At 29.3% G+C, this 20,590-nt stretch overlaps 1 protein-coding gene across 1 annotated transcript; it reads left to right on the forward strand.

Annotated features, from left to right (window-relative positions):
- Nucleotides 1-316: 316 nt before the first annotated feature.
- Pdk (pyruvate dehydrogenase kinase) lies at nt 317-19,574 on the forward strand. The gene is made up of 8 exons (XM_083031577.1): nt 317-819; nt 15,290-15,497; nt 15,596-15,780; nt 15,874-16,035; nt 16,357-16,535; nt 16,638-16,862; nt 16,980-17,197; nt 17,291-19,574. Exons 1-7 carry the CDS (start codon nt 717-719, stop codon nt 17,166-17,168), a joined length of 1,251 nt encoding a protein of 416 aa, XP_082887703.1. The 5' UTR covers nt 317-716; the 3' UTR covers nt 17,169-17,197; nt 17,291-19,574.
- Nucleotides 19,575-20,590: the final 1,016 nt, after the last annotated feature.

The following is a 20,590-nucleotide window of genomic DNA, read 5'->3' on the forward strand; positions in this document are numbered from 1 at the left end:
ATTTCCGGAATATGAATCGACGAAATGAATGAAGACACGTGCGCCGCGATATAAATGTACAGTAATTCTTTCGAAGAAAATATAATAGGAAATTATCATTTTTTATTTATATTTCAATATTATATATAAATAAATGACAGAATTTTGCACTTTTCGTAATAAATAAGTAACTCGCGCTCGCATATACTTTGAAAGTATTTGAAATTTTATATTTGAATTTGGAACGGAGAGAAAGTGGGAAAGTAAAAGATTACAAGTATATTATAATTAATATATATATTGTTATTATATATATCGGTAGGCTGTCAAACAGTTACATTCGGGAGAGGGGTAAGTGAATTACATTTGAGCCCTATACGTGCGCGTTCCTTCTGTCACGCCGATGAGTAACTCGCCGTACTGCGCATGCGCGGCCTGACGCGAAGGCCCGCATATACCGCACCGCGCTCCGCGGAGTTCTCAGCACTCGTTGACGTGAATCGTGAATCCCCACTGTGTCTGTGCGCGACGCGTTCGCTATCTTTTTATCCTCGTGTCGACCACTACTATACTCCACTACGTCAGAGCCAAAGCGATCGGTAGTCTTTTATATCGTTCGCGGTGCGATACCAAGCGAATACCACTTCTCTCCGGGCGCGGAATCTCCTCGACGTGCGACGACGTTGTACGGCAATCTCCGACCGCGGGTTTAATGTGTAACAACAAGGCGACGCGAGATGAGGCTCACACGGACCTGCCTGGGCAACATCGGCAAGATGTTGGACTTTTACTCGCAATTCAACCCTTCGCCGCTCTCGATAAAACAATTCATCGATTTCGGTGAGTTACACTACCCTCATCGTCCTCGTCGCGTTCGACAAGCACGCTCGCCCCTGCTGTCACGCGTCGCTCTATATCTCTCTCTTTCTCTACGCGTCTAGGCGTTTTACATCATCTCGATTTATATATCTCGGCGGCATACGTGCCCCGTCCGCTCCCCTCGTCGATTAAACATGATTGATAGAGAGGCGTTTGAATTCCGGCCGACGACGAGGCATCCGCAAAACTTTCGCATATTCCACAGCGGTGCTCAATATATACATATACATATACATATATAGTGTATACTGATATCAAATATTTATAATGATGACTTTGACAAGTAATTATTTATTCAAGAAATATATATCTTTGATTCTATACGTCAGAAATCGTGGTACTAATTGTGTATATTTCATAATAAGATTTTATCAATTAATATGTATATGTTTTCCCTATGTTTATCATTTTTATTAGAGCACGATGAAAAGTTTATATGTCGATATAATAGAAATAAAGCGTTTCGTGCATGATATTATCAAACATTTCACGATGATTCGCGTTAAAAAAATTGATTGCTCCAAAAAATATTATTTCTGCACGATTCGTTGAAAATTATGGGATATTAGCACATATACATATATTTGCCATATGTAAAATTTTATAACAAAGCTTAAAAAGATAGAAAGATCATATCGATGTAAATGTATTTTTGGAACAAAACTATAAGAATTTATTAGGTGTAATTAAAAACAAAAACATTACAAATTTTCCAGTAGTATACTAAGAAATGTTAATATTGTATAGATTGAATTTTTTGCACATTTAATAAATTTCATTACATTTAATGAAAAAATGGAGTAATCAAAATACGATACCTTTATTTTTACTTGATGTCGTAAGGATATCATAATGTTGCATAATATAAAATATAATACAAAAATATGTCTGTATATGTGTTTTCACACAGTACAACATAAATACAGAATATAACGATACATCGATACTTAGGTATTGGTTAAATATCTTACACATGTTTTTAATATAATATATATATATATAATAATTTATTTTATTATTAATTACTTAATGCATATAATTTTATGTTTAAATATTGTTTACATACAAATATACATATAGGTATACACATACACACACGAGTCTTAAATATAACTTTTAATAATTAATAATAATCATTAAAACAATTTTTAATTAATACCAATACTTACAATTAATATAACAATATGTAAAAAATTATATACTATTCGTGAAGATTTTTATTTAAGATTTTTATATTTAATCATTAATATGTATTATTAATATTATATTTATAATTAATATTTATTTTTAATCATTAAAATCAATATATTTTTTTTATAATAATATTTATTAATATATTATATTTCTTTGTATTATTATTATGAACGCATTATTAACGCATTTAGGAATCTTAAAGCGCCCCATATAAACATCTTATGTCCCACTGTATGATTCGTTACTGATGCATTTACGCGTTAATGATATAACAACGACGTCATTATGTTAGTCGGTGTTTTGTAATGTACACGCAAGGCGTACGTGCGGATTCAATGATAAATTAATGTAATGTTTTGAACATATGCATGTTTTTGTATGTGTGTGTGTAAAAACTGGTTCTCATTTCTCGGACCTCATAAGGAACTGAGATCTCTTTCTCTCTCTTTCCCTCATTTATAAAAAGGAAACGCTGCAACTTTCGCTACGATGTTTCTGTACAAGAGTAGTCGACCTTTCTTCTACTTGCTGTGTTATGTATAATACTTTGTCGATAAAGAGCGATAACAGACACGTGCGTGATGCGATTGTTGCAGACATGAACAATCCAAATAAGTTTCTTCCTGTCATGTCAGCAGTACATTCAGAAATATTTATCTGATCGATATTTGTCACTCGATTCTGCTTTTCTTTGCACGATAAAAAACGATATTATTAAATTAATTAGAACTAAAATAGTAGATGAAAATAGCAAATAAAATTTTGAGAAAAATTAATTTACAAATTTCAACTCTTGAATTTTTCAAAATAATATAAAGATATTAAAAAGTGTAATTTGAAGAATGATTATTTGACATTAAAATTAAATAAGAAATATGATGAAAAGAAACATCGTTTTAGAATTATAGGAGAATGTGGGACAGATCATTCACCTTCGATTTCCTGTTTCTAATATAAAAGCACGTGTTTTGTCTAGCGTTCTTGTTTCAAAAACGTCATTAGACATCATTTAACGTCACAGACGTGTCTAACAAGAAGGAATTTTGCACTAGATTTCTCTTTATAACATACCTATACACTTTACAAAAATTTATATTGTTGTAGTATTAATTCTTGATATAATTTATAGAATATTTATTAGTATATAATGAAGAATATATACAGTCATTTGATAATTAATTTAAAGCATTTTGTATTAAAAACGTTCTATAAAATGCGTGTAAAGATTCGATAAAGCGTATTTTTTAATAATTTTGAGCAAGGTTTTTAACTTTATATCGCAAGCGCGTTAAATCTCAAATGGTGAATAATTCTAATTATGTAAATGCACCACTTCCTGCCTCACCTTGTCGGTAAAATACGCATTTATCACTTCCTTCATGCTATTCTTCGAGCGTGAATGCCGGTGAATGCTGATGAATATCACGAGATACGCTTCGAACAATGCATCAAAATTATTTTTGGAACGTATACCAAAGAATCCATCTAATTTCCGCGTAATTTTAATATACAAGTAGTGAATCAAAAACTTTATCGGAATAATGAGCTGAGCAGAAAAATTATTTATTTGAATTATTCTCATAATCTTGTTGAAAAACGTATGTAGGTGTACAGACATTCATGTTCAAGGAACGTGCGTCCTTCGCTTTGCACTAGGTCAAGGTATACAGTACCGGCCAAAATTATATCACCTTTTGATTTTTTAAACATAATTTGTCTTAAAGTGCACGGATCAACAAATTGTAATATGTTTTGATGGTAGGTATAGCTTATTGAACAAATAACTTTTTATCAAATAATGAACAATAACTTAGGAAAAATTAATTTAATTTGAAATCTTCAAAATATGTTAAATTTAATAATAAACTTTGAATTATTATAACAAGTATAAGTGCTTTGAAAATGAATAATGAATCCATAATTTATATTGTATAACTCTAATATTTTGTATCAAAACCTTTGGCATCGATTATAGTTTGCTGCAGCACGAAAAACAAAAAACGCACAAAAATGCGATTTTGGGAAAATTAATAAAAAATTCGAAAATCATGATGTATTTTGTCAAATCTCATTACACTATAGGTACAAGGTACACTTGCCACCAAAAATCTACTATAAAATTTTGAGCGCATTCGACGCATTTTAACAAGTTATATTAAAAAAACATAAAGGTGATATAATTTTGGCCGGTACTGTATGTATATCATATACATTTGAAGAAAGATCCACTTTGGTCGCTGTTATTAGCAATATTCGATCTTTCAATACAGACTTAAACATGAAAATAAAACACCTGTGTAAGCGTGATATCATCCTATATCTTGGAGTGTTGCCTACGACTTGGCAAAGTCTGATAATGCGAAATGCAGGAGCGGATATAGATCTGGTGGAATTTGTACCCCGCAGATGATGTCGTTCTTGCAATTATACGCCCACGTATCTGACGTCTGTGTTTCGCCAAAAATATACACGTCACAGTATTACGAACTTTGTATCGCGAAATCGATACATTTTCACTCACAAGAGCCGGTATACGATACATATATAGTGTAAATATAAAAAACATAGAAAAATCTGAGCCAAGTAGAAAAATAATTTTTTCATGACTTTAAATGAGGAAAATAAATGAAAAATTTATTGCAAGTCGTAACTATTAATGATTCTCCTTTTCAAGCAAATTGAAAATTTAATTTGAATTGCAAATATGAAATGTTTATGTGTTTGTGAATATTATTCCTATGTAAAAAATGATGTTTTGTTTTATAGATAGACTAATACTATAATTGTAAACTGTTAATTAACTCTATTAATCATTAATATTTATAATATTAATATATATATATATATATTTTGCTTTATTAATATACATATATTTTCACCTTATATGCATTCTGTCTATACATTAACGCATTAGCGCATTAAACTCTCATTTAACATTTTTGTCATATAACAAGGCTAAAGATCATGTTGCATCGCGCAGCACGTTATCACCACGTGCTGCTTCGCACGATTATAATTTTTTTCATTACACTTTATTGCGTTTTCGATCAATGACAAAACAAATTAAAATGTATATCTATAAATACTTGACGTATTAAAAGCGCGATTAAGATTATTGAGTGAATATATGCTGATTAAAATTAGTACAGATATTTTGTATACACACGCGCGCGCCTGGTTCTAAATTAATACTATTAATAATTGATTATGTGCCTAATATCTTTTATATTACATATTTTTAAATTGACTTATTTGTCTACATTTTTTTGAAACATTTTTTTTTTTTAAATATATATTTATTTGGGTTATTCGGAACGATCGCTGAAAATTTCGACAGTGTCATTCGCCTCGTGTAACGAGGTCAAAGCAGTAAACAAAGTCGGCGAGTTAAATCTGAAATCAGATGCTGATTTTTATAGTATACAAATCACGAAAGAGGAGAGAGAGAAAAAGCGTCTTTATAGTTTCTGAATTATATTTGCATTATCATAAATGGAGAAATTAATATTACCTTATATACTTATGTTTTGTGAATATTAATAAAATATGTCATTTTAATACTTAAATATTTTAATGTTATAAATTTAAGAAGCTAGTTATTTATTGGTAATAAAATATACTTAATAATTATACAATAATTAATGTCTATTTTATTAAGGATAAAATTTATATAGGTATATCGTTCAATTTTATATATCCAAAGTTACTATTATATCATATATATCTGTGGATATCTAACTTTTATCACAAATTTTAATTTTGAATTATTTGTATGCTGACAGTTATTAGAGTGATTTCTATTATTAATCACATTGTGAAGTAAGTTTCATTAGGAAATATACAATTTACGAAATCGATAAACAAGAGGCTCGTACGCGAATATTTTATAAGAAAATATAGCGGGCTATTTTTGCGGATACATATAAACGACAAACGTCCATAAGTAAATTGATGTTTGAGGTATTTAGTTTTGAAACAACGATTCTTTTTTGCTGTGAAATATTTTCGAAAAATTATATGTTTTTGATCATTTTTATAACAATAATAATTATTTTAATCTGATTTAATATGAAAGATATCATCTTCTTCTCTTACTATTTTATTAAACAAAATTATACGATCTGATAAAAAAAATATCTGTGTGCTATTTTTATGTTTTTATAAATTAAAGCTAGATTTATCCTTGAGCAAAAATGCATCTCACGTTGCAACGGAGGTTGAGAAACACTTGCATATATTGAATCTTCCTCTTGCAACGAGAGATCAGTGAGATAAAACGGTAACACACAGGAAACAGTTGTTGAGTTTTATATTCGCCTTGACTGACTTTAATGTATATATATTTTTTATCGCAATGCGTCGATGTCCAGTCGAAATTGCAGCGCTTATCACACTCATTTTCTGTTATTTTTGTGCTTTTTAGATTTACTTGTTATATAAGTTTATGACAGTCTGTCTCATCACGTGCAAACTATATAGATTATCTATGGATTACTCAGTGTCAATTAGTCCGATTATGACTTCGCGTCAGCTACGTAGCTACATTTTCCATGACTTTATATATATACGTGATATTCTCTTACTGATTTATTTTTATCATTTCCATGGAACGCGTTTGACATACCTTGACCATATGTTGTCTACGTGCGAGAAAATGCTTCGCGTCGATGAGCAGCATGTTTTTGTATGTAGGTACACCTTGGTTGTTACCGAGTAACCCTTCATCCATCGGGGCCGGTTCTCTTAACTTCGTAGAAATACTCATGGAGCCTGTTCTGGTTTCGCTTCATTCGCCAACATGACCTCTAAAAAGTACTTCGTCATACGAACGATATAGCTCGATCTAAAAATGCTACTTTTATTTGAGAATATTCTCTCTTATTAGATAGTTGTTAAATTGAAAATTTTGCTCGCTATGTAAGGAGAGAAGTAATAGGAAATTTATTATTTGTGACAACTGTAAACTAATATAACTGTCAATTAATATAAACGATATATGTATGTGCATTTTGATGTTGTTTTTGTTTTGATATTTAATTCGGAAGGAAAAAATTGTATAAAGTATGTGATATGTTTTTGAAATTAATAAACTGACTTTGACTCGAGTGAGAAGTCTATTGTGCGCATTATGCAATTATGCAAAATTTACACTTCCTTGCTTGCATGTTGCATCATCGATTGCATAATCTGCAATGTACTGTTTAATTTCATTCTGGTTTGTTTAATGACACATGCGATCACTATGTGTTATCATGCAGAATCATTAGCGATTATGTGTTTTCCACGAACTTATGCATAATTATTATTGATATTTGATATTTGATATAGTACTCAGATTATTAAGATTATTGTCTGCATATTTCGAAATCTTAGATTCGTTCGAGATATTTTTCTATCTATTAATATAAATCTGTCCATTAATATAAAAGCTAATAAATACTTAATCATATTTCTATTTGCATGCTTGAGCATATTTTGGTAACAAATGAATACTCAGATACTCAAATTATTCAATCTATACTAAAGGTCCTCACACACAAATTGACATAGCTACATATGCATAACATAAGATTGTCTGGACCAATGAGCATCGAACATAAAGTCGCCACATTGATTTATTTTATACATATAATATGCTCATTGTCTTCAGTCTTATGTTATGCATATGCAGCTATGTCAATTTGTATGTGATGGCCTTAATAGCACTAGTAATTGCATCGCATTATGCGCATTTCTTTGCAGAGAAGCACTACTATAAATAAAAAGCACTATCAAATTTTTTATTTTAACATGTTTCGTTATCTAGTATTCTAAACACAAAATACGAGGATTGCGTAAAATAAATTGAATATAGTTATTCGCAATATTGATTTTAATTTATTAATAATTTCTCAAAAATAGAAATAAAATTGCGTAAAATAGAATTATATGGTATATGAAATTAAATATACGAAAAAAATTAATAAAATAAAAAATCAAAATATGTCAGAGATAATAGATAATAATTGCCTCAATCAAATAAATTCCAAGATTTGGACTTTTATTGCATTTATCCAATTAAAAAGTTACGTAATTCTTGTTCATACAGTATGTAATTTCGTTGTATGTAATATGTTGTATATGTATATGTTACAATCAGGGATCCGGACCGAAACAAAATTAGGGTTCGGTTTCGGTTACGGTTTAATAAAATATTTAATAACTGTTCCGGTTCCAGTTTCGGTTTTTTGATAAATAAAGGAAACCAAAATCGTTTAAATTACAATTTTTTCGATTACGGTTCCGGTTTTTTAAATTTTTACTTTTTGTTTTTCTAATTAAATTAATTTCTAAATTATATGACTTTAAAAAATTATTATTAATTTTTTGACATATAAATAAACAACACTTCATATTATCCACGAAAATATATTTATATATTTATCTATATTATATTATATATATTATATGTATTGCAAATGACGGAAATGTCATGATAACTGCCTCCTCGAATACAATTAAAAATAAATTATTTTTTAAATGTTCTTAAACGCATGTATTATCGCAATAACGATAGTTATGAGGATCATATGTTTTCCGTTATTTTTATATATCAATTATATACATGTATACGGAAATAACGGAAAACATACGATCCTCATAACTATCGTTATTGCGATAATACATGCGTTTAAGAACATTTAAAAAATAATTTATTTTTAATTGTATTCGAGGAGGCAGTTATCAGACATTTCCGTCATTTGCGCAAAAGATTAGAAAAAAATACCGAAAAGAACCATAAACCGAAAATAATTTAAATATCCGGTTATGGTTCCGGTGTTATAAATTTAATAAAATTTCAATACGGTTTACGGTTTCGGTTCTACTAAAAAAAACGATTATGGAACGGTTATCGGTTTTGGTTCCGGTTCGGTCCGGGTCCCTGGTTACAATCTTAATTGTAATTGTTTTGTACATTGTCTATATCGTAAATTATTGATAGAGAAACAATTAACACAGTTTTTGATGAGTTTTCTTAGAAACATTTGTTTTGAAGGAACATAACATAACTATTTTTATTATCTTGTAATCTCGCTTGTTATTGCATTCGTATATGACGTATATACGACAGCGGATGTCAATTATTATCTCTTCCTAGAATAACTTTTAAAACGCATAATAGAGCAAAAAATTATAATATCAAGATTATCTCTTTTACGAGCAGACCGTTAAACTTATCTATGCTACTAATCTCACTAATATCATATATAGATAGATACAACAAAGATAGATAAAACACATTTTTATTTTATATATTAGAATATTTATCTTATAATCTTTTATTTCCTGTGGTACATAAATCTATACTTTAATACTCTAAAAATTTTAATAAATATATATAAACAAATATATTGTAATAAATAATAAATTATTAGATTTTGATTATAATGCATTTTAATGCAACTTTATAGTGTAAATATCATAAATATCATAATATTTTGTTGAAAAACTATTTAAATGAAAAAAAAAAACGAATTTATATTCTGAATAAATTATATTCACTTATTGTCAGTAAATGTACATAACAAATTTCTTAGTTTAGAATAAGCTGAAATTTTTATTGAAACTAAAGCCCCGAAAATTAATATTATTTAAAGAGAAATAATATAGATTTTTATTTTTAAAAATTGAATGTACTTAAAAATAATAAATCATACATATATATTTTAATTGCATCTTTTTTGCGTTTAAAATAGAATATAATAAAATATATTTACGTCTTGGAAGAAAGAAGGAAAGAAGCATACTATAGAGGAAGTGCAATTAAAACGAATAGCTCTCATATGCACTTCCTGCAAATCATTCATTCTGCGTCATCGAACAGTAAAAGAAGTTAATTTATAGATTTGGCAGAATGAGTATGGCCGATTATAGGTATGAGTATCAGGAACAAAATTCAAAGTCCAGAAAGCTCGGTCATCTTTAGATTTGTCGTCACACATCCGGTAAACAATTGATTTCACTTGACGTCAGTCTATCTCGGATAGATTCTTGAGTGCGACATTTTTTTTTCTAGGTAAGAAAATACATTCGCATTTTTTCCATCGAAAGTAGTTAGTAAGTGTTAAGTAGAACGTTTGAGCTCTTCTCTCTCGTTTATTTTAATCTATCTGCTCTCGAGCTTTCGAGCCATCCTTTGTCAGCTTAAGTCGAATGATAACAAATGATGTATGGTAGTAATATGTATATAATACGTTTAATGATTACTACTTCCATTCGGACAAAAACAATATTCTTATCTGCTATTATGTTTAGCATACCAATCATGATGACTCAGAATGAAGAACTATGAGACATTTATTTCGTTCTTTGTAAGGGGATTATTCTATTCGTCAATTGAAAAAGAATGTCGTCATCGTCGTTGGTACTTTCGAAACAATATTTTCGAACAAAGCAGTATCTGCGAAGCAGAATGTGTTTATTTGCACGAGATAAGCGTTTAGCCGTGTTTCAATATGCTAATTTATAAGGGTAATGCCCCTGCGTGCTACTTTCAGTACGTGTCTGGGTATGTCCGTTGAATTCTTCATAACTTACAGTTCTTCAAGTTGAAACACATTATTTATTTTTTAGCAAAAATTCGTGCAATTTTATATAACGAATAACAATATTACATTTTTCCTATTTAAAACAACAGCGAAATCGAGCATAATAAAATTATTTAAATTTAAAGCAACAAAAATCACATTAAGATTTATAGAATCAATATTTTTTAAGATGCTTGAGTGTAATTAGATAAAAAAAGTTAGTTGTCATTCGATATGTCAATAGTAATTTACAATTAGCTTAAAATGTACATTACATTAATATTAAATTTGAGATATTACGTAATTGAAATAACTTCGCGATATTGAAAGATTTATCTATCGATGCAAATACGAGAGCCAGCATCTGTGATGAATAGTGAGCAGATGCCGCGGGATTTCTCGCTTATTCACTTTCGCATTGTTAAATGGAATTTTAGATAAAAGTACGACGCTGCGATGATGGTCCATTCTGCGTTTGGCAGATAAGAGCGTTTAATTTCGCGCCAATTTCTCAGCTGGTTGCTCTTAAAATCGAATCGCGATTGCTGCAATTCTCTTCGGAAAATTCATGAAGATCCAATGTAATCCCGTTTGACGCCCACGAGTGTTTCCAATTGGTTCCACAATGTGAAATATGTTGCGAAGATCGCATTTCTCAACCGTGTATATAACGATTACGTGAAATATTTTCTATTATCTTTTGTAAAGAGTCACGTATCTTGTTCATACAAATAGAATTTGTTTGAAATTAGGTTTTTGTAAAATATATTAGCAGAACTGTTCCGTGCACGTGTAAATTCAATACAATTATAAAATGGAAATGTAGTCTTTTACCGACAAGAAGCAATTCCCCATTGATTGAGAGAATGACGCAATTTCTGTCTTTATTAAGGTTGATTAAAATTGTGCAGAGAGAGAAACACACAGTTATCGTCGTTGACTCTTTGATGTTCTCAACTTTTACATTGAATACATCGCCGCATGATAAACAATCGTTATTCAATAAATTAATGTGAATATACTATACTCAAATGCTTTTTAGTATACTAATATACTATCAACCCAAATAGCAAAAAGATTTATAAAAAATGTTTAAAAATTCATTTTCAAAGATATTTTAAAAACTTTTTTTAAAACTTATTTTAAAAATTAATATATTTTATTAATATTTTATTACACTATATATTTAATTAATAAAATATATATATAATAAAATAAATATTTAATAAACGTTAAATAAATATTTATATTACATTATTAAAACATTAAAATAAACGTTTTCTTAATTAATAAAAAGGGACTTAATTATTTTAACGTTTTTAAAATATCTTTAAAAATGAGATTTAATGAGTTTTGAACATTTTTTATACATTTTTTTCTTACTTAGGAAATGTTTTTTTAGTGTTTTTCAATTGGAAAATAATAAATTTAATGAAATAGTTGTTGAAAGCTGATCAATTTCATTTATTCGCAGAAAATAAATATAAATTATATCTTTTACATATATAATTTTTTCCCTACATATTATTTACTTTTTTAGAATAATTATCAGCTATAATTATGTTAATACAACTTTGCGGTATAAATTGATTTAAAATTCTATGACGACAATCAGCAGATGTTTTATTAATGAGTATGAAGTCTACTTATGTATTATCACATTTGATCACATTTCTGATACTTACGTACACAATGTTCAAACGTTTTGCACTGGGATGCCAAGTTGCAATTTTTCAAATTCACAATTTCAAGTAACAATCTTCTCGCGTTGCATACTCACGAGGTCGAGGTTTATTTTCAGAGCACACTGCTGTACATACCCGGGAACATGTCTCAGAGAGAGGCATGTCTATATAAATAATTGAATTTTCACTCCGACGAGAAAGATAAGGGATGTTATGATCGATTTATCGACATTTACTCGAGCATGCTGATACCAAATATTTTATATAGATGATCGATAAACATTTCTATTACAGTCATTTGTTGTTTGTTAAAAAGATACATATTTGACGAAATCTGAAAATGCATATACAGACATCCATTTTTAATAAAGAAAATTAAGTCTTAAGTGTTGGAAAGAAATCTTTAATTTTAAGTATAAAATAAAAAAAGTTTTGTTTTTAACAAAGAGATTTGTTAATTGTTCTCTCTACTTTGTAATTGAGTGATAGAACGTTTTTAGCCAAGAAGGCGCAAATAAACATAGAATAAACATATATGCGAATGCAGCTATGGTTTATATTTGTCAATAACAACGCGTTGTTCAGTAGGTCATGATTGTTGGAAGTTGTTTATAGTAAAGGAAGTTTGTATCGATTTTTTGGTATTGTATAGATGATGAAATAATACATAATAGCTTTTAAATAAACTTTATTTTGTATCAGGGATCCATACCGAAATAAAATTAGAGTTCGGTTCGGTTACAGTTTAATAAAATATTTAATAACTGTTCCGGTTCCGGTTTTTGGATAAATAAAGGAAACCAAAACCGTTTAAATTACGATTTTTTCGGTTACGGTTCCGGTTTTTAAAATTTTTACTTTTCGTTTTTCTAATTAAGTTAATTTCTAAATTATATTACTTAAAAAAATTATTATTAAATTTTATGACAAATAAATAAACAACACTTCATATTGTACATGAAAATATAATTATATATGTATATATATATATATTATATATATATATATATATATATATATATATATATATATATATAACGGAAAACGTACTATCCTCACAGCTACCGTTATTACGATAATACATGTATTTGAGAACATTTTAAAAATAACTTATTTTTAATTGTATTGCAATTCAAGGAGGCAATTATCATCACATTTGCGTAAAAATAGAAAAAAATATCGAAAAGAACCGTAAACCAAAAATAATTTAACGGTTATGGTTCCGGTGTTATAAATTTAATAGAATTTTAATATGGTTTACGATTTCGGTTCTACTAAGAAAACGATTATGGAACGGTTATCGGTTTTGGTTCCGGTTCGGTCGGGTCCCCGTTTTGTATGGAATTTTTCATAACATGTTTTGCAATTTTTTTTACGCAAGATACTAAAATAAATAAAATTTTAAATAATATATTAAATATAATATATTAAATATCGATATAAGATATTGAATTTTTGAGCTTCTTTGTGTCGGAATGTTTCTACATGTATCGTAACTATAAAAGCTACACTATAATTTTTCGTAAATTATTTTTTAGTTATAATCATAAATAATTGGTTAAATTGTCATAAATTTAGTAATAAAATGTGGTACATATGTTCTTAATTTTTTCCTTATCTCATGATAAAGAATTTCTTATCAATTAATTGATAAATAGGTGAACACTTCCGTTTGCTCTGATCCAATCATGAAATGCAAATATTCATAAATTTTGTCTCTTACTTTTCCTCTTTCAATTATATTAATCGATATAAAGTGAAAACTAAACATATATATACAAATATTATATTGAGATAAAGATTTATTAATTTAAAAATGTGTCTGATATGTCATTATTCACTCAATAAAAGTTAACATTGTTTCATTAATTTTTTGAAAATTTGTCACGCATTTGTGTTAAAAATACATTGTGTTTAAGGCTCCTGGGTGCTCACCGCGGCCATATTGGAATCGTGACGTCAGAGGCGAGAAATAAGACGTTGAGATTTCTTAGATGCCATTCATTTCTAAATAAAAACATATTTGCATAAAATAACACTTAAGATCTCTTTAATACACTTCTAAAAAACCCCGAAAACTATCCTTCTCCCTTTATAATCAATTAACAGCTGTAAAATGATCGCGATATCAGACTTTGACATGCGGAATGACTGCGCAATATTACATTTTACAACTGTTGATTGATTATAAAGGGAAAAGGATAGTTTTCGGGATTTTTTAAGAGTGTGCTAAAGCCATCTGAAGTGCTGTTTCATCGAAATATTTTTTTATTTCGAAATGGCATCTAAGAAATTTTAGCGTGTGTTTTCTCGCCTCTGACGTCACGATTCCGACATGGTCGACAAGGTACCAGGAGCCTTAACCTTTGTGGTTAAACTTTTTGTTTCCTTGCAAAATAGGTTATTCAAATACATACTTTTTTCAGAAGATACATGTCAGTCGTTTATGCAATTTACGGTTGACCATTTGTGAAAATATAAAACTCTCGTTAAATTTGCGGTTTGCTTTACCATACTGATCTTATATTGTAGCGATAACGTGAGTGAATTATCACTTTTTCCTTTCTGGAAGACGTTTTCAATTCTCGCAACAATTATGTCTGGCAGACGAAAAAAATATGATATAGAACGAAACCTGTTTTGATGAGTACTGCATTGTATAACTGTCATCATTTTAATGTCAACAAGTATGCAAAAATCTATCACTCAACCAAGACAGACTAATCGGTCGAAAAGAAGATAAGAGATTTGTATAGGAATGAAATGTGTGATTGCTAAACTTTTATTTTTCGCACGTGCTTGTGTGAATTAAGATGTCTAGAATTTATTTTCATGTTAAATTTTGGAAATGATAAAATTGCCTGTTAAAGTCTTTTGATATCTATTAATAACTGATTTGATAAAACTTAATTACACTATTTTATTATATAGATAATCAAAGCTTTGCGAGTATACGATTATAATTATATCGTGTATATTTTTCAGGTCTAAGTGCCTGCGAAAGGAAGTCTTTCATATTCCTGCGAAAAGAATTGCCGGTGCGGCTTGCTAATATTATGAAAGAGATACACTTGCTGCCGGACAATCTGCTGAAGATGCCTAGTGTGGGTACTGTGAATAACTTATATGTCACTTCTTTCGAGGAAATAATACACTTCGAGAAAGCTGAAGTCAACGAGACCACTTTAGACAAGTGAGTGTATGGATTAAGCACTCTCTTGGACGAATTGCGATGTATTTGTGATGTTGATCGTTTTGTACAAATTCTTCGACACGCGAATCTTTTTATAGATTCTGCCAAGCTCTGATAAAGATCCGGAACAGGCACACCGATGTTGTTCAAACGATGGCGCAGGGCGTTTTGGAACTGAAGGAGTCCTATGACGTGGACGTTCAGACTGAAAACAGCATACAGTATTTCCTGGACAGATTTTTAATGTCCCGCATTTCCATTCGTATGCTGATCAATCAGCACAGTATGTATCGAGAATGTTTTAAAAATTAATTTAATTTAAATATAAGTCAAATATCGCGGTATTTTGTTAATGTTTTTTTTCTTTGCTTTTTAGCGCTCCTTTTTGGTGGGCAGTTGAACGGGCACAGTAGACATGTAGGATGTATAGATCCGTCCTGTGACGTGATCGGCGTCATAAAGGACGCTTATGAGAACGCACGATTTTTGTGCGATCGATATTATATGGCTTGTCCGGAATTGATAGTCGAGCAACATGGCAAGTTTGAACATTGTTGGTTGTATTAGCATTAATAAATAATTTGGGACACATAATTTGTCCCAGAGATTTTTCTATAGAGGTATATATTATAGATCGTTGTATATATAATTCATCCATTGTTATTTCTATTAGCTTTATACATTATGACACATGTATTAACTGTATAAAAAAGAGGACGTGATCATTATATCAGTACGCACAACTCTTATTATATTTTTACTATACGATTAAAAGTTGTAAAAAAAAAAAAAAAAAAAAAAAAAAAATAATAGCGACCGAGTTCTGGTTATATAATTGTTGTGCGTTTTGTTTTTCCAGAGCTTGAACGCAATAGTGAAATTAAAATCATTTACGTGCCGAGTCATTTGTATCATATGTTATTCGAGCTCTTCAAGAACAGCATGCGAGCCGTTATGGAGCATTTTGGATCGGACTCGAACAATTTTCCACCGCTCAAGGTTCTGTTGGTGTGTGGTAAAGAGGATATTTGTGTGAAGGTACGACAAACTCAGTTTCGTTTTAATAACTCCAGATAATGCATGTGGTGCATTAGACTTCAAGAAATAACTATTAATTTATATTTTATCTGTTTGCTTTAGATATCCGACAAGGGTGGCGGCATTCCTCGTTCACAAACGGACCATTTATTTAAGTATATGTACAGCACCGCCCCGCAGCCGAGTAAATCGGATGCTCACACGGTACCACTTGCAGGATACGGGTACGGTTTGCCGTTGTCTCGGCTCTATGCCAGGTATCTGCACGGTGATATCGTGCTGCTTAGTTGTGATGGTGACGGAACAGACGCTATTATCTATCTGAAGGTAAGGCTTGAAAATTCTCGTGAAAAATGTATAAAAATATGCATTCAACGACAGCTTTATGATGATATATATTTTATTTATGAGCAATGCATGAAACATGAAAATTTTTGTCTTTAGGCATTATCCACCGAGGCGAACGAGTTATTGCCCATATTTAATAAGACTTCATCGAAGTTTTACCGCATGCCAATACCCATTGCGGATTGGAGCAGCCAATGCGGTGGTGGGATGGCGACGAGGCAACTTAGTATGAGTCACGCTCAGGGCCACAAACTTCCCCATGGGATGGATATCAGTCATTTATAGCAGAACGCAATCGATCAGGAAACGATTGGGTAAATATAACAATTTGTAATGCAGCGATATATGCTCGCAGTTTTTCTGTTTATTTTTGATAGGCTTAATTTAATTGTTTTTTTTTTCTCTAGGGAGCTCAGAAAGATTTTTTAACTGCAAGTCGCAAAGAATGCTTTGACAGGAAAGCTAGATCTGCATTTGAAGTTAGGACAAATAAATTTAAAGAAATATTTTCTTTTTTAAATATGAGAAACAACTAGTTATTAGACAGATGAAATACTACATTGGCCAGAAATAATATTGATAATCTTTCTTGTGTCGCAATTGCATTACATATCAAAGAAATTTGATTACAGATTTAACAATTGGCTTTTTTTCAACACCTTTTCTAACATAAGCATAGATTATTCACTACGTGTTTTTAGCGAGATTTTCACAGGGTTTATTCAAGCCGAATAAAAAGAAAAGATCTTTTGAACAATTTTTGAAGGAATGAATGATTTTTTATAATGAAGCATTGCGCCTAGATGATTGGATTGTGATTGTTTGTAATATTAGGTTTCATATAATAAAGTGTGTTTGATTATCTCGTTAGTTATACTACAGATAACATCAGAAAGCATTTCAATTTGTGAGAAACCATTTTTGTTACATTAATAAACAGCGTATAACTCGCAATTCTTTGATAATTTATCCTAGACCACGTAATCTGAATCTATTCGTAAAAATTATTTGACATATATTTATTATAATTATTCTACATATTTATATAAAACAATATATATATGATAATATGTATTAATAAATATAAATATAATTGTGACTTTTCTGAAAAGAAATTAAAAAATATATATAATATGTTGCATAGTATATATAAAAAAAAGCAAAATTAAAATTTTTTTTATCTTTCTTTCTTCTCTACTTTGTTTTTTTTTACTTTTTATGTTATTAAATAATTTTTTAAGAAAAATTTTTTAAGAAAAATTTGTAATTTATTATATATCGAATATATTTAGAATGTGATCTAGGAAAGATAGGTATTTATTTTTGATTTTAACCGTTTAAGAATTACAACAAGAATAACAAACTGCAGACTGTGATGTAAACCTGAAATTTTGATTTAGCTAATAAACATATACACATATTTATAATGTACGCGTGCACAAGATGCGTGTCGTACGTGTATGTAGAAAATTATACTTTTACTGTTGTTACGGTTGTTTCGAATGATTACAATAAGAACTTATGTGATTGAAAAAAAAATACTCTATCTCCTGAAAAATATTTGATGCCATATAAAAATTCACGATTAATTAACCAGCCAATGGGATATAATGTATTTTTAAATTACATTTTATATAAACAAATTAATTTTAAACGAATTAGAGATATTTCTTTACGGAGGTAACTTTTGGTATAAATTTCACGTTCTGAGGTATCTGTATATATATGTACATATTTATGTATTTACTTTAATTATTTCTAGCAATATTGTATTTTTTCATAGAAATATATTTTAATGTGATGAAAGAAAATCAGTACTTATGGTTTCTAATGCATAATGTCTGTTTGTTATATTTTTATTTTATCTTCGGAAGAATGGTGACTTTAAAAATATATATATATATATATATTTTATAAAAGATATAATTCAAAGATATCTTGACATATATATATGTATATAACGTTTTCTAAAATTGATTTCTTAATTATTTCATTAGAGAAGTTTTTCACTTGATCATACAGATATCTTAAAATGATTAATTTGTACATTTATATTGTTATGCTGAGAGAAAAATGTTGTAAATGATAAGTGAATCAGAATTGTGAATATGTGTACGTTTTCTACGATGCTGCAATTTTTCAGACGTAATTTTGAAGACGTAGATTAAACTCGTTCCTAATTAAACTAGTGTGTGAAGTATGGCGTGTTACGCGCATAATGCATACATTTTGTGAGACCATATAATGTCGATAATCTGTATAGAAGCCGTTTTTTCTTAATAATTCTAAAGAAATGTATGTATATATATATGAGTCGTTCGTTCGAAAAACGACTTAAGTTGACTTAAGTTGTTGTACAAAAAAAATTGAAGATTCAACTATATGATTCAAGTTATTAAACTATTATTTTGCTAGTTCGTAAAGTAGGAACGTGTATATTAAAAAATATAAAAGCTGAATAGCATAATGTTTAATAACTCAAATTACACAGTTGAATCTTTAATTCAATTTTTTGTGCAAAAACTCAAGTTGATTTAAGTCATTTTTCGAATGATCGACTCATATACATATAATGTTATGTTACGTAAATAAATAAATATGTAAATTTTTAGTTACTATACGGACTTATATTCGTGCGCCCAGCACGAATAAGACCTTGTAAAGCATTGTTAATAAATATCTCGCAACAAACGTAAACGCATACAGATTATTTGAAACCATGAAAAAATAGGTCAATTTAATCTTATCCGAGTGGTTTAATTCTCGCTAATTCTTAAGTACGCACAGTGTCCGTAGTACGCGTTTGATAAGGACCCGCATGTTAAACAATAAATGTGGAACACCTTACGGCGTACTGGCTGTTCCCAAATAATTTATTTCGCATATGCAAATTATGCCCATATTCCGTTACTTTGCGTGTATGTCACGTGCCTTATGATCTTGGAAAAACGGCGCGTATATATAAAAGTTGAAAAGCGAATTGTCGGAGCGCACTTTCAAATATCTTCTTTGAAGACAATAGAGGTGAAATATTGTCACTTAGGTAAGCATAGTACATACAAACTTATATTTTCTGTTATATAAATTTACAAGTTTATTTGTGTAAAAAATTTAGCACGTAAGTTATTGAATTAAAAAAATGTTTATTGTGTTATATTTTTATTTATTTATTTTCCCTAAGCAATTGCGTAAGATTAAGCATAGATTAAATCTATTATCAAATAACTAATAATATCAAAACACAAATTGTTTATAAGAAAAATCATACAAGTATTTGTTTACAAAGAGAAACACAGGAAATCAGCAAAAAGATCAAATACTCGTGATTTTGTAATCGATGCACCGCTTGTATCGGACAAGATATACATTCTTGCGTTATATCTAGATATAAGAAACTCTGTCTTAATCTCAATCTATAATTAGGTGACGAGAGACGATTTTATCATTTTTAATTATTTGCACAGATTAGCTGCCATCGAATGAGCGCGATTAAAAATCGTTATCAATCACGCAATAATTAATCAATGAAGCATTTACGATAAAATTTTGATAGTACATTTGATAAAAGTGTATAAATATACATATGATAATTGCGTAAAATCTTAAAGAATAATTTTTGTGCTTTTAACAAAATGAAAAAATTAAATTATTTTATGTTTTAGAAAATAAGATATGGATTTTAATTATCATTTATCGATGATTTATTT

This window comes from Prenolepis imparis, unplaced genomic scaffold (genome assembly GCF_030444845.1).
Source record: "Prenolepis imparis isolate NDT839.2.m4 unplaced genomic scaffold, iyPreImpa1.0 SCAF_2, whole genome shotgun sequence".
NCBI classification, from domain to species: Eukaryota; Metazoa; Arthropoda; class Insecta; order Hymenoptera; family Formicidae; genus Prenolepis; species Prenolepis imparis.

Excerpts from the sequence above, each read along its gene's own strand:
- Pdk (XM_083031577.1), top strand. The coding sequence starts at position 717 with ATGAGGCTCACACGGACCTGCCTGGGCAACATCGGCAAGATGTTGGAC. Across the intron at positions 16,536-16,637 it reads AAGAGGATATTTGTGTGAAG|ATATCCGACAAGGGTGGCGG; the intron begins GTACGACAAACT and ends TGTTTGCTTTAG. Across the intron at positions 16,863-16,979 it reads ACGCTATTATCTATCTGAAG|GCATTATCCACCGAGGCGAA; the intron begins GTAAGGCTTGAA and ends TTTTGTCTTTAG.